General features: G+C 35.3%; 4 protein-coding genes and 1 long non-coding RNA gene across 5 annotated transcripts in view; 4 read left to right on the top strand and 1 right to left on the bottom strand.

Moving 5' to 3' along the window:
- LOC125777683 (uncharacterized) overlaps positions 1-25,676 on the top strand; it is a 235,173-nt gene that overhangs the window by 88,038 nt on the left and 121,459 nt on the right. The gene's annotated exons all lie outside the window — the stretch shown is intronic.
- On the top strand, positions 9,681-11,212 carry LOC105223218 (AP-3 complex subunit sigma-1). The gene is made up of 4 exons (XM_011200871.4): positions 9,681-9,907; positions 9,964-10,055; positions 10,108-10,399; positions 10,463-11,212. Exons 1-4 carry the CDS (start codon positions 9,839-9,841, stop codon positions 10,583-10,585), a joined length of 576 nt encoding a protein of 191 aa, XP_011199173.1. The 5' UTR covers positions 9,681-9,838; the 3' UTR covers positions 10,586-11,212.
- On the top strand, positions 18,833-20,549 carry LOC125777688 (uncharacterized). Its single transcript, XM_049452914.1, has 4 exons — positions 18,833-19,043; positions 19,101-19,353; positions 19,424-19,574; positions 19,646-20,549. Exons 1-4 carry the CDS (start codon positions 18,833-18,835, stop codon positions 19,829-19,831), a joined length of 801 nt encoding a protein of 266 aa, XP_049308871.1. The 3' UTR covers positions 19,832-20,549.
- Positions 19,195-22,121, bottom strand: LOC125777699 (uncharacterized). Its single transcript, XR_007422359.1, has 3 exons — positions 20,645-22,121; positions 19,394-19,589; positions 19,195-19,333 (listed from the first exon to the last, which is right to left on the bottom strand). It is a non-coding gene; the product is annotated as an uncharacterized LOC125777699 (long non-coding RNA).
- Positions 23,776-24,121, top strand: LOC105223210 (60S ribosomal protein L38). Its single transcript, XM_011200860.1, has one exon. The coding sequence runs from the start codon at positions 23,776-23,778 to the stop codon at positions 23,986-23,988; it is 213 nt and encodes a 70-aa protein (XP_011199162.1). The 3' UTR covers positions 23,989-24,121.

Below are 25,676 nucleotides of genomic sequence, written 5' to 3'. Positions count from 1 at the left end.
ATCGAACCGGTCCTTCATCTTATTGCTCATCAGATGCGTGTGCTGCCTTACCATTAGATGCAATTCATTCATTTTTTCCTTTAAGGCAGAACAACAATTTCCATCATTTCTTACAGCTGTAGGATTCGTCCCAAACTTAAGATCAGCAGGGAGTCGCAGATCAGATCCGAAAATAATTTTTGCTGGCGTGTAACCAGTTGTCTCGTGCTTCGCTGAACGATACGCCAGCAGGAACATCTGGATGCACTTGTCCCAATTCCGTTGATCTTTATCAACGATTTTCCGCAGATGTTCTTCGAGCGTTCGGTTGAATCTCTCCACCATTCCATCTGATTGTGGATGTAACGCTGTTGTCCGTGTCTTGTGGATGCCCAATAATGTACAGACTTCTTGGAAAATGGAAGATTCGAAATTCCTGCCTTGATCTGAGTGTAATTCGACGGGCACTCCGAACCTTGTTATCCAATTTTCTACAAACGCTTCGGCTACTGTCTTCGCTTCTTGGTTTGGTAAGGCATATACTTCTGGCCATTTACTGAAATAGTCCATGACAACCAGTAGATATTTATTTCCGGCCGTACTGGTTGGGAACGGACCTGCAACATCCATTGCGACTCGTTCAAATGGTGATCCCACGTTGTACTGTTGCAGCCTACCGCGACTTTTGGCTTTAGGACCTTTAGCTGCCATGCACTCTACGCAATTACTTATCCATTCTGCTATGGAATCTCGACAACCGATCCAGTAGAACCGTTGTTTAATCTTCTCTATAGTTTTTGTAATTCCAAGGTGCCCTCCACTGGGTCCATTGTGATATTCTTTCAACACTTTCGGGATCATGGACTTCGGTGCTATGATCAACAGACGAGACTGTTTGCCATCTTCACTTTCCCAGGTACGATGAAGGTATCCATTAACGAGGTTTATGCTGTTCCATTGGGCCCAATATGCTTTGCAGTTGGACTCTCGCTACTTATTTGTTCCTTTGGTGGTCGTACCCCATTTTCTTTGGCTATTATCAGCTTTGCAAGATCAGGGTCCCCCAGCTGATTGATTCTGATGCGTTGAGGAGTCCAATCATCCTCAGGTTCTATATTCAGTAATCGCACGTCGATTATACCTTCTTTTCTTTCTGATTTGGAGCAATGTTTACATTCCAGTGGACAAGGGCGACGTGATAATGCATCCGCATTTTTGTGGTGAATCCCCTTTCGATGTTCCGTTTCGAAGTCGTAATTCTGTAATCTTTCGATCCATCGTGCAATTTGGCCTTCCGAATTCCTAAACTGTAATAACCATTTTAATGCTGCATGATCAGTCCTCAGTAAGAATCGTTGTCCATACAAATACTTGTGGAAATGTTTTACACATTCCACCAGTAGTTCTTTTTTTTTTAGTTTTTCTCTGGTTTCCCGAGCACTCTGCTGTAATACCCAATTACTCTTTCTTGCCCGTCGATGAGCTGAGACAGGACACCTCCAATTCCATAAGCGCTCGCATCTGTATCCAGGATGAATTTCTTTCCAGGTATTGGATAAGCCAACATCGGCGCCGTACAAAGTAGTTCTTTAAGCTGCTCAAACGCTTTTTCTTGTTCCAAATGCCATACAAACGGGCGATTATTCTTTGTTAAATCATGTAAACTTCCAGCCACGTTCGCAAATCCAGGTACAAAACGGCGGTAATACGTGCATAAGCCGAGGAAGCTGCGGAGTTCATGTATGTTGGTAGGTCGAGGCCAATCTTTAACTGCTTTTATTTTTCCTTCCTCGGTGTGAATCTCCTCAGTTGACACTTTATGTCCGAGATATGTGATCTGCTTCTTCCATAATGAACACTTTTTGGGATTCAAGCGTAATCCGGCTGATGCTATTCGCTGAAAGACTTCCTCTAGATTTTTCAGATGATCATCAAAACTTTTTCCCACGATGATAATGTCATCAAGATACACCAAACATGTCTTCCAGTTGAGTCCTTTTAACACATGTTCCATCAGTCGCTCGAACGTTGCAGGCGCATTACATAACCCAAATGGCATCACAGAGAATTCCCATAACCCGTCGCCCATACTGAAAGCGGTCTTTTCACGGTCACATTCATCAATCTCGACTTGCCAATATCCACTTTGTAGATCTAATGTAGAAAACCATTTCGCTCCAGACAAGGTGTCTAATGTATCGTCGATTCTTGGTAGAGGATAACTGTCTTTCTTTGTGACATCATTCAACTTCCTATAATCTACGCAGAAACGGGTGCTACCATCTTTCTTTTTAACTAAGACGATAGGTGAGCTCCATGGACTTATTGAAGGTTCGATTACACCGTTTTTGTGCATGTCTTCAATAATTTTGTTAGCATCCTCACGTTTTGCTAGTGGAACCCTACGCGGAGCTTGTCGGATTGGTTTAGCGTCTCCAGTATTTATGCGATGTTTGACAATGCCGGTTCTTCCTGTGTTTCCTTCGTTTGCAAATATGGATGCGTATTTTTCTAATAGTTTTTCTGCTTTTAATTTTTCATTTCCATGCAGTTCGTTCAGCAAATTATTTAGGAGTGTAGGACTTATCTGCTGTGGCTCAATAGTAGGTTTCTGTTCTGACCGTTCGCATCGTGCTATTGTACTTATATTCTGGCACTGTCCAATTACTGCTCCTTTCTTCAGCCTTATAGGCGTGTTGAATTCATTCACTACTCTGACCGGAATGGTGGCGTCTTCTCTAATTTTCACAAGCGTTCTTCCTACCAATATGGGTGTATCTATTTTTGTTGGTTCCACAATCCACAATTCTTCAGTCCCACCTCCTCCATTCACTTTAGCCCATACAATCGTCTCAGATTTTGGTGGAATACTCTGATTATCATCAACAATCACCCTCTTACTTTCAACGTTGGTCACATATCCGGTGTTTATAGGCATCTCCATGTTCTGGCAAAACAGCATTTGCTTGTTTAAATCCAAAGTAACCCCGTGATCAATCATGAAATCTACTCCCATTATAATTTCATCCGTGATTTCTGCTACGATGAAGGTGTGATTAACTTCCAGGGTACCAATCATCACTTCGCAAAACACTTTTCCCGCGACAGCTGCTTCCTCTCCGGTGGCCGTTCGAAGCTTGCAACCGATTAATGGTTCAACCGTTCCTCTTACCACATCCGGTCGGATAATTGAATGTGTGGCACCAGTATCCAAAGTAAGCGTTGACAGTCGTCCATTTACGATACCGTTGATAGTAAGATTGTTGTCATGGCGGCCTATTTGTGATATCGAGATGGCGGGGCAAATAGTTGGTGGAACCAGCTCACGCCCCTTTGAACTGTTCCGTTTTAGTTTAACGACTTGTGAGATGTGGATGCTCCGTCCTCGTTATCTGTTGGTTGTTTCCGTTTTGATGGGTTTACTTTTATATTGCAATTTCGGGCAAAGTGACCACCTTTTCCACAGTTGAAACATCTGCCTGTTGTATTTACTCGCGGTGCAGCAATTGTCTTCAGAGTCTTCAATATTTCTTCCATCAGCGCCGGTTGTTCCATTTCAACCCTTTGTACTTTGTGTGCTGGTTTACTTAGTAGGGAAGCTGTTTCCTGTGTGAGGGCGTGCGAAACCGTTTCAGCAAACGTTCTTTTTGGCAATGCATATGTGGCGCGTTTTGTGTCCACATCACGAATTCCATTTATGAAACATTGAATTTTTACCCTCTCAATGTAATCCACAGGTGCATCTGCATTTGCCAAATGAGCCAGTCGTTCGATTTCAGTCGCGAACTCTTGCAATGATTCGTTCATCTTCTGACCCCTATTTTGCAGTTCGATCTGGTATATTTGTTTCCGGTGCTCACTGCCATATCGTCTTTCTATCGCACTCATCAATGCCTCATAGTTGTCCCGTTCACAGTCTGGAATAGTCTGAAGGATTTCTGCCGCAGGTCCTTTCAATGATACAAACAAGGACGCTACTTTGTCCGCTGCATTCCAGTTATTGGCCGTTGCTGTCTTTTCAAACTGAAGTTTGAAAATTTGAAATGGAATACTTCCATCGAATGTGGGTGCCTTCAATCTTGGATTATTTGTTGATGGTGCAGGGCCATGCAGTTGCAGTTCTCGCACACGATTACTTAGTTGAAGAACTTCTGCTTTTAAATTTTCTTCGTCATTTTTTAAAGTGCTTAATTCGTCTTCAAATTTTGAAAATTTCTCTTGCACTTGTTTTTGTAGTTGTGTAGTATTTTCCGTGATCTGTTGTACCAAACGATGTTGTTGTGTAAGGCGAGACTCTAACTGTGATGTATTTTCAGCTATTTGCTGTGCCAGACGATTTTCGGTTTGCACTGCATTGTCTGCTATTTGTGATGTATTTTCAGCTATTTGCTGTGCCAGACGATTTTCTGTTTGCACTGCATTCTCTGCCATTTGCTTAATAGCCACTAACAGCATGTTCATGTCCACACTTGATGATGTTCGTTGTTCTTCTACTTTTTCTTCTACCTTTGTAGAAGTTTCTGGGCCATCAAATTCGAATTCGTCGACATTAATTCCATCCGCTTCCATTGCTTCACGTAATCGTGCCTGCAGATCCGCCTTTTGCCCGCTTATCGGCAAATTACGCTCCTCCAGTTCCTTTCTTAATTGCTGAATTCTCAATTCTCCGAATTTAACCATCTTGAATTTGGATTATTTGACAATCCCACTTCTGACACCAATTGTTACGAAATTACTGCTTGCTAGTTTACTTTGTTAGGTTCGTATCTCAAGATTGACAAATAAAACCAAAACTGTTTAATTTAATTCAACAACTCTTTATTTCACAACTCGTCTACACTATAACAGTTTACTCTTAGCACTGATTGATTACGTTGGCGCTTCCACGGCTTATATAGCCACGCACTTCTCGCTGATGCCGACGTGTCCTTCTAGAATATTGCGTCTGGAAATTACCAGAACATAATGCTATACGGCGCCAAATGCAGACAAGCAGACAGCCGCGGCGCCAGACTCTGCAATTGTTCAAGCAGACGGCTGCGGCGCCAGATGTCTATTGTTTCGACAAGCAGACAGTGCGGCGCCAGATGTCTACAACAAGACAAATGCTATTCCATATACCTACAACTACTGTTCATAAAAAGGGATGCATATAGCAATACAAATACAACTTAATACTACTTTTGTAACAATATATACTGTGGGCGTGGGGTAGGTGGGTTTGAGCTGATGTAGCGCATGTTTTGAGCTACTGAGCTGTTTAAATTTTTGGATGGACGAAAAAAATTTACATGGAAAATAAAAAAAAGAAAAATATATATTTTTTTCTACAAATGTGTATCTGGAAAAAATTATCTAATATTTTCGAACTAAATTTACCGTGCGATTCTGTAACTTGAGTAAGTCTCAAATCTCCAAATTTGAGATTTTAAGTTAGAGACAATTTTTGAGACTTGAGACGATATTGCTATTCTGTAAGTGACAGTGATAAAATCTATTACATTTCATTATTCAGAGATGTTTTTAGTCTTGAATGAAAATAAATATGTCGATAACAAATATTAAATTTTCTATAACATATTCAAAAAACATAATTATCAATAAAAATAATAATATATGTATGTTGACTTTGTTTCATAATATTTACGAAATTTATGTAAAATTGATTTATTTTTCATATTTTCGTGTTTGAGTTGCTTACATAAAATAAAGAAACGACAATCGATTAATATCTATGATGATCTCTATTCAGTATATTCAAAATGGCAGACAAGAGCTCTTTTTAGTTTTGTGACCAGCTAACTACCAGGTCTCAATATTTTGAGACTAACGCTAGAGACTGTTTTGGGAATAGTAACTAGTCACTAATTGAGATTTTGCCTCAAAATGACTCAAATAGAGGCCAGAGACTGGTTACAGAATCCCGCTATTAATATGAGCAATGGTATTTTATTTTAGGCTTGTATAAGTTTATAAAATTTAAGATTTCTCTCATTCGCCAATCCATTTTGTAAAATTTTTCCGCAAATTAATAATATTAAGCTACCAGGTCTCAATAATTTGAGACTAACGTTAGAGACTGTTTAGTGAATAGTAACTACTCTCAAATTGAGACTTTGCCTCAAAATGTCTCAAATAGAGGCTAGAGACTGGTTACAGAATCCCGCTATTAGAAAACATATTATCGATAAACAATTTGCTTTCCAAGCTTTGAGGTAGGGATGATCGATATTCAAAAAACATCGATGTTGACATCGAAGTCATAATCGAAAGCTCAACATCGATGTTCGATATTTATCAAAAAGCGAACATCGATGTTGGATCCATCGATAATTTTTCATTAATAATTGACAAAGAAATAAAACACAATATATAAATTCGAAATTTATTAAGCAACAGATCAAATTATTACATATCCCAATATTTTTTATTAATTGACTGAAGGAAAAGTAATTTTCGTAAAGAAGAACCTTTTAATCGGTTTCTTTGTTGATAAAGAGTAGAACCACCTTTTGAAAAGCTTTCTGGGAAAAATAAGAAAAGGAGAAAGATCCTTTTTTTACAAATCTACCTCTGGGAAAAATAAGAATTCATATTTTTGGACTACTATTTAATAATTGTGGCATAAAATTTATATACCAATTGAAATAATAAATTTAAAATGCGCAATAATATTTTGATTTTGTAGTAATAAGTACTATGTGTATGATAATACATCCTAACTTTAAGTTATTCTAATTATACTTATGTTATATATAAAGAAGTAAACCATTGACGGGTTAATTTAAATATACATAAAAGAGTAAACCGTTGAAGGGTTAATGTAGATATATCCCGTTAACTTAAGATTCGTTTTCAGTTATTGTTGATTCTCTTAAGAAGTTCATTTGTATTCATGTAAACCAGTGTTGTCCAACGTGACTGTGTGCACATTATGCTTGTGTTGGTTATTCTAGCGTCAACTGAGCGCTAAATTCTGCTTTGCTTGCCTACGAAGTTGAATACAGTTGCGCGATAGTGTTTTCACAGACACTTGTCGCGACATGTTGGTGCGAGGTGTCTGGCACTGTCCGTGCGCTGTTGTGCGCATAGGCCGTGGACAACGCTGATGTAAACACATGCTTGGTTGTCATTGTGTTGACATACATATATTCATGTTGCACAAGTTCATGTGTCCATTTTAAAAGATATACATATAAGTAAATACATAGCGTGTAAGCAGAGAAAATTGTATGTATGTTAGAATAAGTATGTGTAACCGTTCTTCGGTGACAAAGCGAAGCACAGTATAGTTTGAGAAATAAAAGCGTAAAGACGTGCCATCCTAAAATCTCAGAAGTGGGATTTGCCCAACTAAAATTTTTTTTAAACAATTTATGTACTAGTGTGAAAAAACAAAAAGGAGCGAACAATTTTATAAGACAATTTATGTAAAGTGCGTGTACAATTTAAAGATTTAAACAAAAAAGTGTGAAAAAACAAAAAGAAGCGAACAATTTTATGAGACAATTTATGTAAAGTGCGTGTACAATTTAAAGATTTAAACAAAAATTGTGAAAAAACAAAAAGAAGCGAACAATTTTATGAGACAATTTATGTAAATGTGAAAAAACAAAAAGAAGCGAACAATTTTATGAGACAATTTATGTAAAGTGCGTGTACAATTTAAAGATTTAAACAAAAATTGTGAAAAAACAAAAAGAAGCGAACAATTTTATGAGACAATTTATGTAAAGTGTGTGTACAATTTAAAGATTTAAACAAAAAAGTTAACAGTTTTAAGATGGATTATGTGGCAGACCATACAGTTGCACAATTGCGTGCTTGGCTCCGACGTCTTGAATTACCATCGAGTGGTAATAAAAGTTCTTTAGTGTTGCGGTTGACAGAGGTTCCTGCAAGTGAACGTGGCGAGTGTCCAAGTGGTGCAGAAGTTGACGAAATTTTGCTCCCAATATTTGAAGATCAACAGACTGTACCAGGTACGGACGACGTTGCTGCTGCACAAATGGAAAATGGTAGCACCATATAACAAGTCGAAGAGCAGCCAGTGAAAATCGTAGCAGACGCAGGTCCGACAGAGGTTGAATTGCTGAAGCGAGAGACAAATTTATTGAGACGTGAAAAAGATTTGCTGGAGCGGGAGAATGCAATGCTACAACGAATGATGCTTGGTGGTGAAACATTGAGCCACCCGCAATCGAATCAAGCAACAATTTCACTCGACTTGATAAAAAATTTTGACTCAACGGCGGGAGTGTCTAGAAAGTTATTGCCAAAATTTAAGGGGCCGTATAAAATTTCAAAAATTTTATGTAACGACAGATATGTATTGGAGGATGTTGAAGGTTTTCAGCAGTCTAGAATTCCTTATAAGGGAGTTTGGGCTGTTGGAAACATACGACCTTGGTTTGGCTTATACACTAAGACATAAATGCGCTTGAGATCAGGAGATCTCATGGTCAGGACGGCCGAATTGTAGTAATAAGTACTATGTGTATGATAATACATCCTAACTTTAAGTTATTCTAATTATACTTATGTTATATATAAAGAAGTAAACCATTGACGGGTTAATTTAAATATACATAAAAGAGTAAACCGTTAAAGGGTTAATGTAGATATATCCCGTTAACTTAAGATTCGTTTTCAGTTATTGTTGATTCTCTTAAGGAGTTCATTTGTATTCATGTAAACCAGTGTTGTCCAACGTGACTGTGTGCACATTATGCTTGTGTTGGTTATTCTAGCGTCAACTGAGCGCTAAATTCTGCTTTGCTTGCCTACGAAGTTGAATACAGTTGCGCGATAGTGTTTTCACAGACACTTGTCGCGACATGTTGGTGCGAGGTGTCTGGCACTGTCCGTGCGCTGTTGTGCGCATAGGCCGTGGACAACGCTGATGTAAACACATGCTTGGTTGTCATTGTGTTGACATACATATATTCATGTTGCACAAGTTCATGTGTCCATTTTAAAAGATATACATATAAGTAAATACATAGCGTGTAAGCAGAGAAAATTGTATGTATGTTAGAATAAGTATGTGTAACCGTTCTTCGGTGACAAAGCGAAGCACAGTACAGTTTGAGAAATAAAAGCGTAAAGACGTGCCATCCTAAAATTTATGCTTGTATAAGTTTTTTAAATTTAAGACTTCGCTCATTCCCAACCCAATTTGCATAATTTTTCTGTAAATGAACAATATTAAACTAAATATTAATTTTTTGAAAAAATGTTATTTTGAGGATGTACTTTATTTTTATAATACATATAACACAACCGTCTTAATACTCGCTCTTCTAATTTTCATATTGCCAAATTGAAAATGCCGTGGGCATATGTGCAAATGGGATATATTGCCTCTTCAAAATTTTCATAGAAATGAAAACTGCGCTGTCAAACTGCTGAAGAGACAGCTTCTAGCTTACTATACATGGCAAACTAGATAGTATTCTGTATCTAGTAAGCTATGAGCAATGTAGAGTCTCCACAGGCAATGGGCACGGTAAAGCAGCTAGTATGCTATATATTCTATCCTGTCGAGATGCCCCGTAAGTTGCATTGCTTTGGCGGACGTCCGTGTCCTGCGTGAGACCGTAAGTTAACATCAATGATCGATTCCGTTAACATCGATGTTGCGATATTTTTCGTATGGTAACATCGATATTAAAACATCGATGTTTTTGCTTTCAATATCGATGATCATCGAACATCGATGTTCATCGAGCATCCCTACTTTGAGGACAACTTAATTAATATTGTCTTAAAAATATGTGCTTAATGTAAAGTTGCGTGAAATTAATTATATATTGTATTTGAGAATTTCTCCTTGCTGCCCGGTAAACGTACAATTGAAATGATAAAGGCTATTTTAGTTTTTAACAATCACGGAAAGCCTAGACTTTCGAAGTTCTACCAATATTTTGTAAGTTACGATATATATTTATAAAAGTTTCTATTAATTGTTGTGATTATCAATAGAATGAAGATATGCAGCAGCAAATAATAAAGGAGACTTTCCAGCTGGTTTCAAAACGAGAAGATAATGTTTGTAACTTTTTAGAAGGAGGGAGGTGAGTAAACCATATTTAATTTATGAAATATTGTTTTTAATATCTTTTTAAGCCTTATTGGTGGGTCAGACTACAAATTAATATATCGTCATTATGCAACGCTTTATTTTGTGTTTTGTGTGGATTCATCTGAAAGCGAATTGGGAATTTTAGACCTTATCCAAGTTTTTGTGGAAACTTTAGACAAATGTTTTGAAAATGTTTGTGAGTTAGATTTAATCTTTCATGCTGATGCTGTACATCACATTCTGGCTGAGCTGGTAATGGGAGGAATGGTTCTCCAGACAAATATGACTGATATATTAGCACGAATCGAAGAACAAAATAAACTAGTGAAGCAAGAAGTAAGCTGTTGATACATATTTTTGAGATCAATATTTACCAAAATATTTTTTTTTCACTTGTAGGCAGGTATATCTGCTGCCCCCGCACGTGCTGTGAGTGCTGTTAAAAGTATGAACATTCCCCAACAAATAAAGGATATTAAACTTCCCGATTTACCCCAAGCAATTAAAGATTTAAAATTCTGACCGGGTCAAACGTCCGCCACCCTAATTTTGGACTCATTTATTACCAGCAATATGCCGTCTTCTTCTATTAATTCAACAACATTCCCTACGTTGTCAACTACAGATACCGATTATTATACATTTTTGAGGCAAAATGCATACGAACTAATTGATGATGAATATGATGCCAACTTATCCACTTCATACATTTTTTCATCAACTAGTTGCAATTCCGATTACTATCAAAGGGAAGCCGAAATAAGTTTTTTTTCGTTGGAAACGAAAAATAATCAAAATGACATTAAAATAAAACCTAAAAATGGATTGGAAAATAATTTGAAAGATGATAAAGAGTTTATCAATATATCTTCCCAAGAAACCCCTAAACGAAGAAAAAAACAGAAGAAACAGGTATCGCTTATTTGCAATAACCGTTAAGTAATAATGTTATAATGAAAATATATATTTACGAACTTATAAAATATTAGTAAACAACACGTGGTAACCGCTTGAAATATATAATCACTTCATTCGTTCAATGCAGTACAATTTACTACAACCTAATTTACTTGTGCTGAATATTGATTTGTAGAATTTTTTAACTTTGTGAATGATTGAAGAACTATTAAATATGTATTTAGAGCAGTCTTTTACGCTTTATTATGCACCAAAAAAGAACTAAGTTCGGTCACAATTTGTAAGAAATAGGAATGTCAAAATTGCATTTAAACAAGAAGAACTAACTTCAGGAGTAAACGAACATTTTATACTCGAAAGTTTAAGGTTCCAATGAAGGGAGGATGGAGTCATGTGTAGAAGTTCACGCAAGTGAGTAAAGTTCTCTGATCGCCATTCACTTGGGAGTGGCCCGAAACGATTCTTATACATATGACTTAAGCAGCTCATGACTTGCGGTCTTGGACCAAGTAGCCTCTGGATAGCCAAAGAACATCCGTTTGAAGGCGAGCTAAAGTGAGAAGGCGAAACATCCCCTATATAGGGTTGTAGTAAAAAAGTTTTAACAGCCTCGGGTGAGGAGCCCCACTGTTGATGACGAACATGGCAACGAATTAAGGATTATGATTTAAATGCATGTACTTGGAGATACCGCGAGTTGAAAGGGAAGAGAGACGCATTTGCAAACAAAAAAAGAGAGAGGCCGAAATGCGTGCGTACGAAGAGCTTGACAAGCTAGTCGACAGGGGTAATGCTCGAAAATTCTACGAAAAGATGCGGCGACTAACAGAAGGTTTCAAGACTGGATCATACTCTTGTATAACCCACAAAGGTGATCTAGTGACTATTTCCCAGAGCATACAACTGCGATCACTTTTCTTAAAAAGCAGTTCACTTCTATGAATTGCGAAATCAGTTCACAAAAAACTTGTAAAATTGGTATTTTTAATAGTACTCTATAAAAGGGCCATTTTTGGTCGTAATAGAAGAATATCAAAAGAATTGCAGAAAAGTAGTTTATGATTTTTAATGGCCGGAAATTTATCAAAGAAAATATGTGAAGTTCGGTAGATGTTTGAAGTGGTACTTGAAATATATGCACATTGTAATATTTGCAAATCAAAATATTCATATAAGACACATTTAACCAATTTAAATAAATGGGCATCCTACAGCGGAATTACCGCCCAATATTTTCTTCGACCACTTGGAAGATGAAAAGAATAAAATGCTAATATTTTTAAATTCAAATGTCGAAAAATGTCTTAGTTATGTGTATAAATTCGGTCGTTTAAAGAAAAACCCAGAAGTTGCAATTGCTTACCAAATTTTTTAATTTAATCTTATATATAAAAATGAATCGCAAAATGTGTTGGTAAGCGCATAACTCAAAAACGCCTGGACCAATTCCTTTTTTAAAATGATCGTTGAGGCTCAAGGATGGTTTTTACGGCAAAAAAATTCGAATAATTGCCGGAAACCCCTTAAAAACAGCCCTTTTCTTTTTCCCATACAAACGAATAAATGTTTGTTTATTAGTAACGCTAAGGGAATGACTGAACCAATCTTGATGAAATTTTCAGAGGATGTTCTGTGTGGATAGGGGAAGGTTTAGAAATAAAAAAAACCTGTATACTTCTCTTGATGAAAAGTCGTAAAATTGGACTATTCCAAAAAGTTAATTTTTTCCATACAAATTTTTTTTCAATTTTTTATTCTGTTTTCAATTATTTGAATCGTTCAAATTTGTTGTTTGTTTCAAAAATTTTTTAAAATTATTCAGTGAAAATTTCATGTGTGTTGCACACAAATTACAGATTGAAATTTGTTAGGATGCCACCAAGTGGTCGCGCAAATATCGGTCGGCGTTCGTTTTGGCATCAACATACATTAGCAGCCCAAGGCACATGACCGAGTACTCCCAGAGTGCGATGATATACATATAGCATATGGTGCGGTTAGATGCTAGATGTACTCTGTTGAGTGACAAAAGAGAGGTTTGCCGCACGCACACATTCTTCTTTGGATGGTGGATGGTGGTTACACCAGATCAAATTTTGAAATTATTTCTGCGTAAATTCCTGATGCAGAGAAAGATCCAGTATTATACGAAGTGATGAAAACCAATATGATTCTTGGACCTTGCGGACACCATAATCCCGCTTCGGTTCGTATGTCTGTCAATAAATGCACGAAACACTATCCACGTGCTTTTCTTTCAGAAACACGAAACTGGAAATGATGGATATCCACCCTACCGGCGGCGCCCATCAGACGACAATGGCAGAACATTCAACATTAAATTTAGAACAGTGAATATCGGAGTTGACAACAAATGGATCGTACTATATTCACCATTATTGTCTAATTCACATTCAAAGCTCATATCAATGTAGAGTATTGCAGTGAAATTGATAAAATACGTTTGTAAGTACGTCACCAAAGGAAGGAACATGGCGGTTATTGGTCTTGAAAGATACGGTCGATACGTGAACTGCCATAAAGCGCTTTGTAGGATATTTTTTTTGCAATTCATGAACCTTTTTTGACTGTTGCGCGTCTCGCAGTTAATTTGGAGGGAGAATGGCAAAAGAGTGACATTGACGTTAACATTGACGAGTTTTTTCTCAACTTTCGTCAGTGATCCGTTTGCGAGAACATTGCTCTACTCAGAATTGCCTTGATATTATACATGGAATGCATCGTCGAAGAAATAGTTACGCAGAAAGAAAGGCCAACCAGTAGATTGACATCCAGGTTGTTAGCTGCCAAAATACCGATGTTGTTGACTTAAACTTGAAGATTCAACGTCATATTCCAGGAGACTTGCGCTCATACAAATCGATCGATCGTCACGCTGTGAATTATCCAGTGGAATTTCTAAATTCTTTGGAGAGGCTTGGTATGCCGCCGCATCAATATCGTCTCAATGTTGGATCTGTCATTATTTTGTTTCGCAATCTTCATGCACCGAAACTGTGTAATAGAACCCGACTGATTGTGATGTAGCTATCGTGGAGGCAGAATGCTTGATTCTACGAATTCCTTTGAGGGGGAATGTTTAGTTAAGTATCCCATTTTGAAGAGGTTTTGCGCAAAGGGGGAGGGGGCGGGGGGCTTGCTACCCCCCTCATTTGAAAGGTAATGAATGGAACTTTTGAATAATACCACCCTTCCCCCCCTAGGACCCCGGGGGGCTCTAGGGCAGCCTCCTGAAAATGGCGTAAAATCGTAGTTTTTCCATACAATTTTCACTAATTATTATAAAATTTGTGTATTTTTATGCATAGAGTGAATCTATGTTTATTATTTTTATTATTTTAATGAATTAAAGTGGAAATCCACTTTATTTAAATAATAAAAACACTGAAAATTAAAAATTGTATATGCATCGGTAATAATGCATACAAGTAGTTGAAGTACCGAGATAACCCAACCAACCATTTATACAAGACCCCCTAAATAATAAAATTGGGTTTTCATCGCGCGATCTTTTTTTTTCAAATTTTGAATATATTTTCAGCATAATATACTACATTGAAACAAGCGCCGCAGGCGAAAATTTGGAATAAAAAATCGCGCGATTTTTTATTCCAAATTTTCATTATATTTTCAGTATATTACATCGAAACAAGCGCCGCAGGCGAAAATTTGGAATAAAAAATCGCGCGATTTTTTATTCCAAATTTTCGTTATATTTTCAGTATAATATATTACATTGAAACAACCGCCGCAGTATATAAGGCCTACCATTTTGATTCGTTGGGTTATTACTATCTTCCTTTTGTGCTTATTTTCTTCGTCGTTTGACAGTTCATATTCAGTAATTTTGCTTACATTTCAAGGAACAGTATAAGACGTAATTGAAAGCTGTTTTATTTATTAAATTGTACATAAAATTGCAACTTAAAATTCATAATTTATCATTAATTCAATTAAATATATTTCAAAGAATGTGTGTGTGTTAAATTGGTTAAATTTTTCGCAAGCAGTGCAACAAAAACTTCAAAAGAAGAGAGCCATTTTTTGAGAAGATGTGAAAATGTGCGTTTTTTGCTTACTTATATCTAAAAAACAAATTAACATTTAACAATAAATTTACATTTAAATAAAAGTTTAATTCATTGGCTATCCGTGCTATATAAATTTAAAAAAATCCGTGCACGCATTTAAGAGAAATAAGCAGCGAAAATGGGATACTTAACTAAACCAACCCCCTTTGAGTTCTAACGATTTACCATTTCAGTTCCAACGTCTCCCGTTTCCAGTGAAAATTGCATTTGAGATGACAATCAGCAGGACACAAGGATAGTCGCATAGTATGTGACATAAATTTGGAAATGTTATGTTTTTCACACGGCCAGATATACGTAGCGCGGTCACGAGTTGGAAAACCATCTTTTTTGTACACCGGAACAGAAACCAAAATTAAGCTGCGTTACATTGAAAAAAAAAAGTGGAATGATAAATTCAACTTTGTTTTCATTTCAAAACACATAATTTCACGCAGGACAACGGCTGCGGGGTCAGCTAGTTTAACTATATTTTTAATTTTATACAAAAAAAAAGCACAAACAGCAAGAAAGAAATTACCGTAGGTGAAAATATAAATCTACACACCTATAAAAAGCGAATTGATCTCTCTAACGAGCTATTAATTGCACAAAACATAAGTACCTACATACGCATATACATACAAGTCCACATATTAGGGTGTACCTAAATACAAAGGATTCGGACATATTCTAATATTGATTAACAATTGAAACATATGTATATTCAAAATAAAATAAAAATAATATCGTTGCATACATATTCTATAAATCAGTTTACACTGAGAAAATTTTAATTCGTTTGACAAATATTTTAATACATAATAGCCGTGTTTTATTTGGCCATCACAAGCTAATAGCTAAATCATGGACAAATAAAACGCACTTAGCTTATAGCCCTGACAGACGACAGCGCTAATATGCACTAGCGGGATTCTGTAACCAGTCTCTCGTCTCTATTTGAGTTATTTTGAGGTAAAGTCTCAATTTGTGACTAGTTACTATTCACTAAAAAGTCTCTAGCGTTAGTCTCAAAACCTTGCATCAAATTTGAGACCTGATAGTTAGCAGGTCACAAAACTAAAAAGAACTCTTGTCTGCCATTTTGAATATACTTATAGCGGGATTCTGTAACCAGTCTCTAGTCTCTATTTGAGACATTTTGAGGCAAAGTCTCAATTTGAGACTAGTTACTATTCACTAAACAGTCTCTAGCGTTAGTCTCAAAATATTGAGACCTGGTAGTTAGCAGGTCACAAAACTAAAAAGAGCTCTTGTCTGCCATTTTGAATATACTGAATAGAGATCATCATAGATATTAATCGATTGCCGTTTTTTTTCTATTTTGTAAGCAGCTCAAAGACGAAAAGGTTAAAAATAAGTAAATTTTACATAAATTTCGTAAATATTATGAAACAAAGTGAACATATATTTTTATTTTTATTGATAATTATATTTTTTGACTGTTATAGAAAATTTAATATTTGTTATCGACATATTTGTTTTCATTCAAGTGTAAAAACATCTCTGAATAATGAAATGTAATAGATTTTGTGACTGTCACTTACAGAATAGCAAAATTGTCTCAAGTCTTAAAAATTATCTCTAACTTAAAATCTCAAATTTAGAGACTTAAGACTGTATCACAGCACAGAATCGCACGGTTAATTTACATTTACTTGCGCATTTGACTAATGTTAATGCAATTTTGTAATGCACAAGAATTTCGTGCATTTAGCTGAATTTACCAAATTTGAGTAGACAACACTGCTCAAAAATAGCCGATTTTTGCTATTTTTGACATATGTCGCTCGAAGTCTGCCGCCTCCTTTGCTAATAAAATTATGTGCAAGTATATAAACAAAAACAAATTTTAATATTTTTAAATGGCAGAAAATAAACAACGCACAGTTCCATTTTTCCATTATTCTTAACTTTTCGCACACTTTTTCCGCATTACAATCAATTATTGCTTTTAATTTAACTCTTTTATCTTTTAAAGTAGTTAATAATAAACGAATTTTTTCGTTAAATTTATATTGATTTTCCAAAAATATCAAAATTTCTAATAACAATTTATCTTATTCATTTTTATTTCACTATCAGCTGTCTAAATGCACAAGTCTGTCGTCTGTCACCATAAAATTGCAATGCGCATTAGCGTTGCTTAAGGCGCATTAATTTTGCTCGTCTGTCAGGGCTACTAGTTCATATATTCGCTTAAAACTGAATTTTGTTGGCAATGCGGACAAGAACAATCAGCTGATATGCAATTTAGTTTTAAATTTCAAATTTGTAAACGGAATATTAATATACTATTCAAATTTATTTATTTGAGGTCTAGAATTCAATAAACTGAGAACAAGTGTTCATACTTGTCTTAATTTTAACTCAATACTCATCAAAAAATAATTGTAATTTTGGTTTGTTCACATTTTCATCTGCCAAAATGAGGTTTCTCGCTATTGTCAACTACGATTTTTTGAAAAAAATCAAGCCATTGTGAATGAAAAAAGCGATGAACTGGCAATGCCTTTAGTTCAATATGCAAGCTACGATAGCTTATGATAAGCCAACATAATTATGTTATACCAAGTTCAGACCGACACTTAATCACACGATTTCGGCTGTTGAATGGATTATCTCACTAATCTTAAAACTTTATCAAGATTTCGCCATACAAAAATGACAGTTCCAAATCACTTCATTGAAATGATTTGAAACTGATCCACGCTAAATCTGTCCGTGCGACTCTGATTTTGCGCAATCTACTTGTCAGCACTGGAAAATACTAGTCAGCACTGGAAAACTGTTACCTTATCACAGCTGATTTATACACTACAAAGGGAAAAAAATGTTAACAAACAAATTTTTTTTAAAGCAATGTATCTAATTTCACCTGAAAATCGACTAAGCAAATGAAAAAATGCATCCACTATTTCTATTATATGGAAAATATTTGAAAAAGACGGCTTTTATTTCAAAATACTATATGACAATCTTTTCTTTTGATAAATATTAAGCGATGTGAATTCTTGAATGACAATAACAGCTGTTTTTTGATCTTTCTAACGGCAGTGAGAACACTGTTGGGTTATGAAATGCTTAAATGTAATCTAATCTTTGAAATTTTCGGTCTGAACATAGTATTAGGTAAGTCTTACATACAAAATAAGCGAATAGCTTAATTTGCTGTTCAAATAAAACACGCCTAATATAACAGAAATGGTTAGTAACGACAAAAATCAAAACTTATAATTTATTTCACAAAGTGAGAGTTTTTTAAGATACTGCACTACATTTGCGTCTTCAGCGATTCAAAAAACTCCTAAATCGTTATTAAAAATAAAAATACAAAATCTTAAGAATTTTTGGACTCGCCTCTAAGCGGCTCATTACACCATAGTAGAATTTGACGTTCAGATCTACCACAAAATTTTAAATCCTCGGTATTGGCAATATACGAAAACTGATCTCCAATCAATTAAACCTAATAAAAGTAATTGCACCTACTCCACATCCGCAAGTAGAGCTGCCCCAAATAGATAATCAAAAGGCAAGTTAAGGCATCCACCTCGAGGTGCCCGCATGTGACACAGCAAGAATGATAGAGAAAGAGATTACGCAATGCGCATGTTTGCTTTCAGTCAGCTGTTCTTGCTGACGTCACGGTTGACTTATTATTCGCCCGCGCTATTGAAAGTGAATTCGAATTGTGTTTTCAAGTGTTGTATTAATTGTTAAATTCTATGTTTTTAAAATGCGTTGTGCAGTGTTCGGTTGTAATAATAACAATGGCAAAAATAGTGCTACGAAGTGGAGATTTTTTCATTTCTCTAAGGATAAAGCCGCAGTAAAACAATGGATTCATTTTTGTCGTCGGACGGACAAAGTTAACGTTAAAAATGCGTGCGCTTGTGAAGTGCACTTCGCGCCAGAAACTTTCGAAAGAAATTTGCAGTTTGAAATGGGTAATTATAGCATTTTGATAACAATAATTTTACTTTTATAACCCAACACTCTTGCAGGTTTAAGTTCGCGGAATCCAACGAAGTTGCTACCTAGCGCTTTTCCCACGTTAACCACTGCTCCTGCAGAGGCTAATGAACGGCAGAAAAGGATGGAGTCTCGTTCCAAAAAAGAGATGTTGACAACAATTTTGAAGAATGCCGACCCTGTTGAAGTTATTCAAGAAAACGAGGTTGGAGAGGCACCTCAAACTGCAGAAGAAGAGGTCATCGATGAGAAAGACGAGAAAATACTGCGTTTGGAAACAGAAATGTTAGTCCTAGTTGATATTGATGAAGTATCTTTTACTTACATAAGTATGTGTATTTCCTATTCTTTTTAGACAAAGGCTGAATAGTGTTGCTAGCACTTTGAATAAGTGCAAAAACGAGCAGTTAGCAGAAATTAAACGCCTCAAGATTTTCACTAAAACTGTGGAATTCCATAGAAATAATTTGGAGCAAAAACTTAGCTGCATTTTCACCAACGGCCAGGTAAGTGCCAAAATTCTAAAAAGTATGTTGCAAAATATATTAAAGTTCATTACACATACACATCATTACAGATTGAAAAATTAAGGGATGGAAACAAACGGCGGAATTGGAAAGAAGAATACATAGCTAAGTCGATCACGCTATGTTCAACGAGCCCAAAAGTGTACAAACTTTTAAGGAGAAACCACTTTCCTCTACCAGGTGTGCGCACTCTGCAATGGTGGTCAAAAAAAGAGAGCCTTGCAACCAATATTTGACGACGTCAATGGTACTGAATTGCATATACATATGTACAAATTACGTCCAGAAGCACATAGATTTAAGTGGTTTTGTAAATTGTAGCTCGAAAATAAAACAATTATTTTTCAGAGCTGGAATGTATTTTAGGATTCGTTCCTTAAATAAAAACTTAATTGAACATATTGTTACGAATTTACTGCTTGTTAGTTTACTTTGTTAGGTTCGTATCTCTGGATTGACAAATAAAACCAAAACTGTTTAATTTAATTCAACAACTCTTTATTTCACGAGTTGTCTACACTATATCAGTTTACTCTTAGCACTGGTTGATTACGTTGGCGCTGCCACGGCTTATATAGCCACGCACTTCTCGCTGATGCCGACGTGTCCTTCTAGAATATTGCGTCTGGAAATTACCAGAACATAATGCTATACGGCGCCAGACGCAAGCAGACAGTCGCGGCGCCAGACTCAGCAATTGTTTAACTAGACAAGCAGACAGTGCGGCGCCAGATGTCTACAACAAGACAAATGCTATTCCATATACCTACAACTATTGTTCATAATAAGGGATGCATATAGCAATACAAATACAATTAATACTACTTTTTGTAACAATATGTTTAGTAAAAAAAGAAAATTAAATAAAACAATAAATTGATATTTGGTTACAAAATATTCAATCTTTTTTTTTACATAAATGTATATGGTTGAAACAAACACAGCAAAGAGACAAAATTAAATAATACAATGAAAATTTAATTAAATGAATATGTAGGTAAATCACTATAAAATATTCACTTATATTGATATCTTTTATAAATATTCACTTATGTTGATGTTAAATTTTGATGATATTCATGATTTTTTATGCCTGCAATACAAAATTGCTTCTTATTGCAAAACAAACAACTGAAAATCAGCTGATTGTAAGTTGGTCAACCGTGACGTAAATGCGCAGAACGAACAAAATTTGAACTCGTCATTGCGCAATCTTGTTTCTATCATTCTTGGTGACACAGAAACATTTTATAGATGTTAAAAAGAATGGCTATCCTTCCGGGACATGGTTACAGCCGTTTACATCAACCATCCACAATTATCAAAAGCACAAAAATTGTATCACCTCCGATACAAAACTAAAGGTCAAGAAGGCATAATAGTAAAACAGTTCGCTCTTAATGACGATAGTTTCAATTAAGCTTGGAAAGCTCTAAAGAACTTAACAAAAATTAAGAAAGAAACACAAAATATTCCCACAGACAGCTGGGACCCAATTCTGGTTCTGGCAATGCATCCAATTTGAAACAGCCGAAAGGGTTGAGAAATGAATAGTCAAAACTAAAAACATTAAACACGTTCAAATTCGAAGCTTCCATAGACTCCAAGCTAGAAGCAAAAACAAATAAATAAAAAAACGTTCACAAAACACAATCGTTCACTTCCGAACAGAAGAAGTAAACGTCATGCGAACTAAGTAAAAGAGGGCATAAGCTTACATCTTGCGAGAAGTTTAAAAACTTAAGAGTTAACGAATGAAATATTTTGTCAGGACAAAAAGACTTTGCACAAATTGTATGTCACATGCACATACATATTCAAATTGCAAAAGCAAATTTAAATACTTATATTGTCATAAAAGACACCATACAATGCTTTATTACGGCAGATATCCTTTCTCACTCCAAAGAAGTGCTTAAAAAAACACGGGTTAAATTGCAAAAGCAAATCCAGAAATCAGTAAAGAAGAAGAAGAACGCGCGTAACACTTTTCTGTCTTCCTTTTCACAAAATTTTCCCAAATGTTTTTGCGGTTGGTCTGCGGTCTGACTTGTGAGGTTTGTTGGAAGATTTATTTCTTAAGGTTATTCTTGTTCAAACCTCACAAGAAAAAAGCACAAAAACCTCACCACATGACTATTAAATTTAGAGCATATATAATAATTTTATTTATTTTTAGGATTTCAAATGTGAAAGAACAACTCAGGACCAGCTGCAGTATTACAGCTATTAATATATTCAAGGTCAAGTTTATGACGGTAATTTCTAACTCTTTTGAGAAGTTTAATACAAAAAGCCTGCTAATATTTTTATGTAGATTCAAAACAGTAAAATTAACTCAATTTTATATTAAGATTAATTAATATTGTTACGAATTTACTCTTGCTAGTTCACTTTGTTAGGTTCGTATCTCTGGATTGACAAATAAAACCAAAACTGTTTAATTAAATTCAACAACTCTTTATTTCACAACTCGTCTACACTATAGCAGTTTACTCTTAGCACTGATTGATTACGTTGGCGCTGCCACGGCGCCAGACGCAAGCAGACAAGCAGACAGCCGCGGCGCCAGACTCTGCAATTGTTCAAGCAGACGGCTGTGGCGCCAGATGTCTATTGTTTCGACAAGCAGACAGTGCGGCGCCAGACGTCTATTGTTTCGACAAATGCTATTCCATATACCTACAACTATTGTTCATAATAAGGGATGCATACAGCAATACAAATACAACTTAATACTACTTTTTGTAACAATATATATTGTTACATTTAATACTTTTAAAAGTTATTAAATAGTTTAATTAAATATCTTATTTTAATCTTAAACACCATTTTATTATTCTTATTATACTATGCATATTACATACAAAAAATAGATACAAAATCAAAATTTCCGAACATGTCTTGCAAAACCCGGTGCACGGTGCAAGCATTGCAGATTTACAACGGCACAACAACAAACACACGCAGAAAAATATTTGCAAAGGCTGTGAAATATGTCAGACCAAAACCCATGTATATTAGCGTGCAATGTCACGCAAAAATAAAATTGCAACCCTGTTGTAGTTGCCATTTTACATAAAGACATATTACGTCGTTAAACTGTTGAGAAAGGTAAATTTTAATTCGATTTTATAATTTCTATTTAAATTATAAAGTTTTGTTACAGTTTTTTTGTTAAAAATGCATGCAGAAGGTGCGCCAATTCACAATAGCCATGCACAATAGTCATTTACAATAAATTGACTGAATCAGTCGCTCATATATCACTAGATTCTGCAATGGGTGCTCTCGTGCCCTTGTATATTTCGGTGTAGTATTTTTGCAATCTGCAATCTTGCAAGAGCAAGAGAATACCCCTATCGTATATATTCATTTAAAAAATGGTCCGACCAGAAAGAAATACTACGCGAAAAGCCAACAATGAGTTACTTATTTTCTGTAATTGAGATATTATTTGTGTTCTTTATTTTTTTGGTTATTTTGTAAAATATATACGTAAGGTAACACTGGTTATTATTTAAAATGCTACGCTTTTGTTGTTGTGTGAACAAAAAGAATTGAACAAAAGCTAAATATAAATAAAAGTTATTTTTGCACTATTTATCATAAAATAAATGGGTAGAAACGGATTAGTGAAGTGTTAGTGGATATAAAAGTTAAAAATTCTAGTGTAAAATACAATATAAATAGAAGAAACACACATTTTAAATAGTTTGTGAATTTTAAATGCAAATATCTCAAAATCTATAAGTCAGCTATACATACGTTTAGATCTGGAGAACCTGTTCTATCCGTACGTATCCATTTTAACCCCGAAATTGGTGGGTGCACGAGGTATGGTCCATTCGTCTTTCTTCGCCGTCCCGTATCAAACAAAACCAATTTTAACGGCAAAACAGTCTGTGTGTGAACTGGCAAATAGTATTTATAATCTGTTAATGGGTAGTACTTTCAAATGTCATCATGACATTCGGAAGTTGTGTTCGACTCCATTTTGAAAATGGCCGTCCCCTTCTTTCTTTCGAAACGTGGGAAACGTCAACATTGGTTGGTTTTCTCCTGTTGCAAAATTTATTCTTTTTAATTTTGCGATAATAGTGCAAAGTAAGTGTAGTAAAGTATCTTATTTACAAAGAATTATCTTTATATTAAGGAATTTTTTCTATATTTGTGACAGATGCCACGTGAAATAAAAGAGGTGAAAGATTTCTTAAACAAGGCACGTCGTGCTGACGCCCGTGCTGTGAAAATCAAGAAGAATCCCTCTAACACAAAATTTAAGATTCGTTGCTCGCGGTTCTTATACACATTGGTGGTTCAGGACAAAGAGAAAGCCGAAAAAATCAAGCAGTCCTTGCCGCCAGGCTTACAAGTAAAGGAAGTCAAGTGATTGTGTTACATTTGAAAGCGTGTGATAACTAGAGTATGGAAAAAATGTCCATGTGTTCTGTGAGCACTTATGCAGAAATCATATTTGTTTTCAAGTACTGAAATACAAATTATCAATATGTTTCAAAAAATAACTGATTTTTTATTTGTTTGGAATAAGTTCAAATTATATGGTAAATGTTAAGACTGATTTGAATGTGATCTTATTTTTTAGATTGAAGACCGACCGAATTAAAAAAAAACGAAGAAGCCCTACAAATACATGATAGCAGTTACTAATCCTACAAATTTAAAGAAGTTCTATGTATATACGAACATATTTAACAAAAAATATAAGGTTTTATTACCAATAACAAAATTGAAACATTCAAAATCGTACATGGATAATATATTTGATGAATAAGTACATACATATGTATATGCTGTATCAAAATGACATATTAAGTGGTAATTGAGTCCCATAGGGCTGCACTCCTACCTGTACATGCTAGTGGGAAAATACTATTTCGCAGGATTTCTTCATTAAATCCTTTCGATTGAATTTATCTTATGAGAAACGGTTGCCATAAAACGATATTTCTTCGACTTCGGAAGAGTGTGGTTTTCCTTAGACATATGTATGTTTATGTGCATATCTAATATAATTTCACTGCAAAACTAATGTTTTTGTGTATTTTGTGAAATTAACGCCGTTTACAGATGTACATATACATAATTATGTCTATAGGCAGACGTAAAATGCATCACAAGAATTAAGTATACAGTTCATCTGTTTTGCAATGAAAAAAAATAAACATTAAAACTAATAATAAAGAATTTTTTTATTATGTCACATTTTAATTAAAGAAAGTCAGAAAAAAAAACAGGAACTTAAATTAACAATTTTCTTAATTAGTGAAAGAGTTTAAATTTTGGAAATTACGTGACCAAAAAATTCAAACGGGTTTACTTTGAGCTTTGGTAATATTTTGTTGTATAGCTTTTGGATTTTTTAGTCGCACTCAATCTGGATGGCACGCCCTGAAAGACCGAATTGTCATTTAGTTTGAAGTTGCATTCCGTGTATGGATTACTACAGAAAACACCCACTCCTGTTTTTCGATTGCGCCATCTACCACACCGCTGCACGGTATGTAAGTATGGGGTGGATGATCCTTGTAATAGGATAGTCGTAAACCCCACTTTGGGGCCATTGGGCCGAAATATGCGACTAAAATCCAAACTCGAACAGAAGACAGCGATATCGTCCGCGTAGCACACAACCTTGAAGTTCTCTCTATCAAGGAGAAATAATAATTCGTTGATCAAGGTGACAAACAGCAATGGAAATCTGGTGCGTCATTTTTATTCCTTGCCCGTCTTTTATGGCTTGTCTATTGCCTTGGCATATGATTTAACCAGACCAACAGGTTCTGTTAATGACAAAGGAGGCAAAAGCCGATAACGAGTAGCTTTCCTTTCCCTTTGCTATTGTTATTGAGTTTGTATTTGTGTTCACCGAATGTAGTATGCATCCTAACATTCGCGGTTATTGAATCGCCGAATTATAATTAGTTTAATTACATACATATATAGCTCTCTTTTGCGCGGCGCCATATTTAAAATTTAAATTAAATTACGGAAGAAATTTGATAAAACTTGAAAATATTTATTTCTTAAAAAAAATTATTATTTATTGCTTTTAAAGTG

This window comes from Bactrocera dorsalis, chromosome 3 (genome assembly GCF_023373825.1).
Source record: "Bactrocera dorsalis isolate Fly_Bdor chromosome 3, ASM2337382v1, whole genome shotgun sequence".
NCBI lineage: Eukaryota > Metazoa > Arthropoda > Insecta > Diptera > Tephritidae > Bactrocera > Bactrocera dorsalis.
This window is presented reverse-complemented; position numbering and strand designations above follow the sequence as displayed.

Bases quoted from the DNA above. Each gene is read 5' to 3' on its own strand.
- LOC105223218 (XM_011200871.4), top strand. From the start codon at position 9,839: ATGATAAAGGCTATTTTAGTTTTTAACAATCACGGAAAGCCTAGACTT. The intron at 9,908-9,963 runs GTAAGTTACGAT...GATTATCAATAG, and splicing joins CGAAGTTCTACCAATATTTT to AATGAAGATATGCAGCAGCA. The intron at 10,400-10,462 runs GTAAGCTGTTGA...TTTCACTTGTAG, and splicing joins ATAAACTAGTGAAGCAAGAA to GCAGGTATATCTGCTGCCCC.
- LOC125777688 (XM_049452914.1), top strand. From the start codon at position 18,833: ATGCGTTGTGCAGTGTTCGGTTGTAATAATAACAATGGCAAAAATAGT. The intron at 19,354-19,423 runs GTTAGTCCTAGT...TATTCTTTTTAG, and splicing joins CTGCGTTTGGAAACAGAAAT to ACAAAGGCTGAATAGTGTTG. The intron at 19,575-19,645 runs GTAAGTGCCAAA...ACATCATTACAG, and splicing joins GCATTTTCACCAACGGCCAG to ATTGAAAAATTAAGGGATGG.
- LOC105223210 (XM_011200860.1), top strand. From the start codon at position 23,776: ATGCCACGTGAAATAAAAGAGGTGAAAGATTTCTTAAACAAGGCACGT.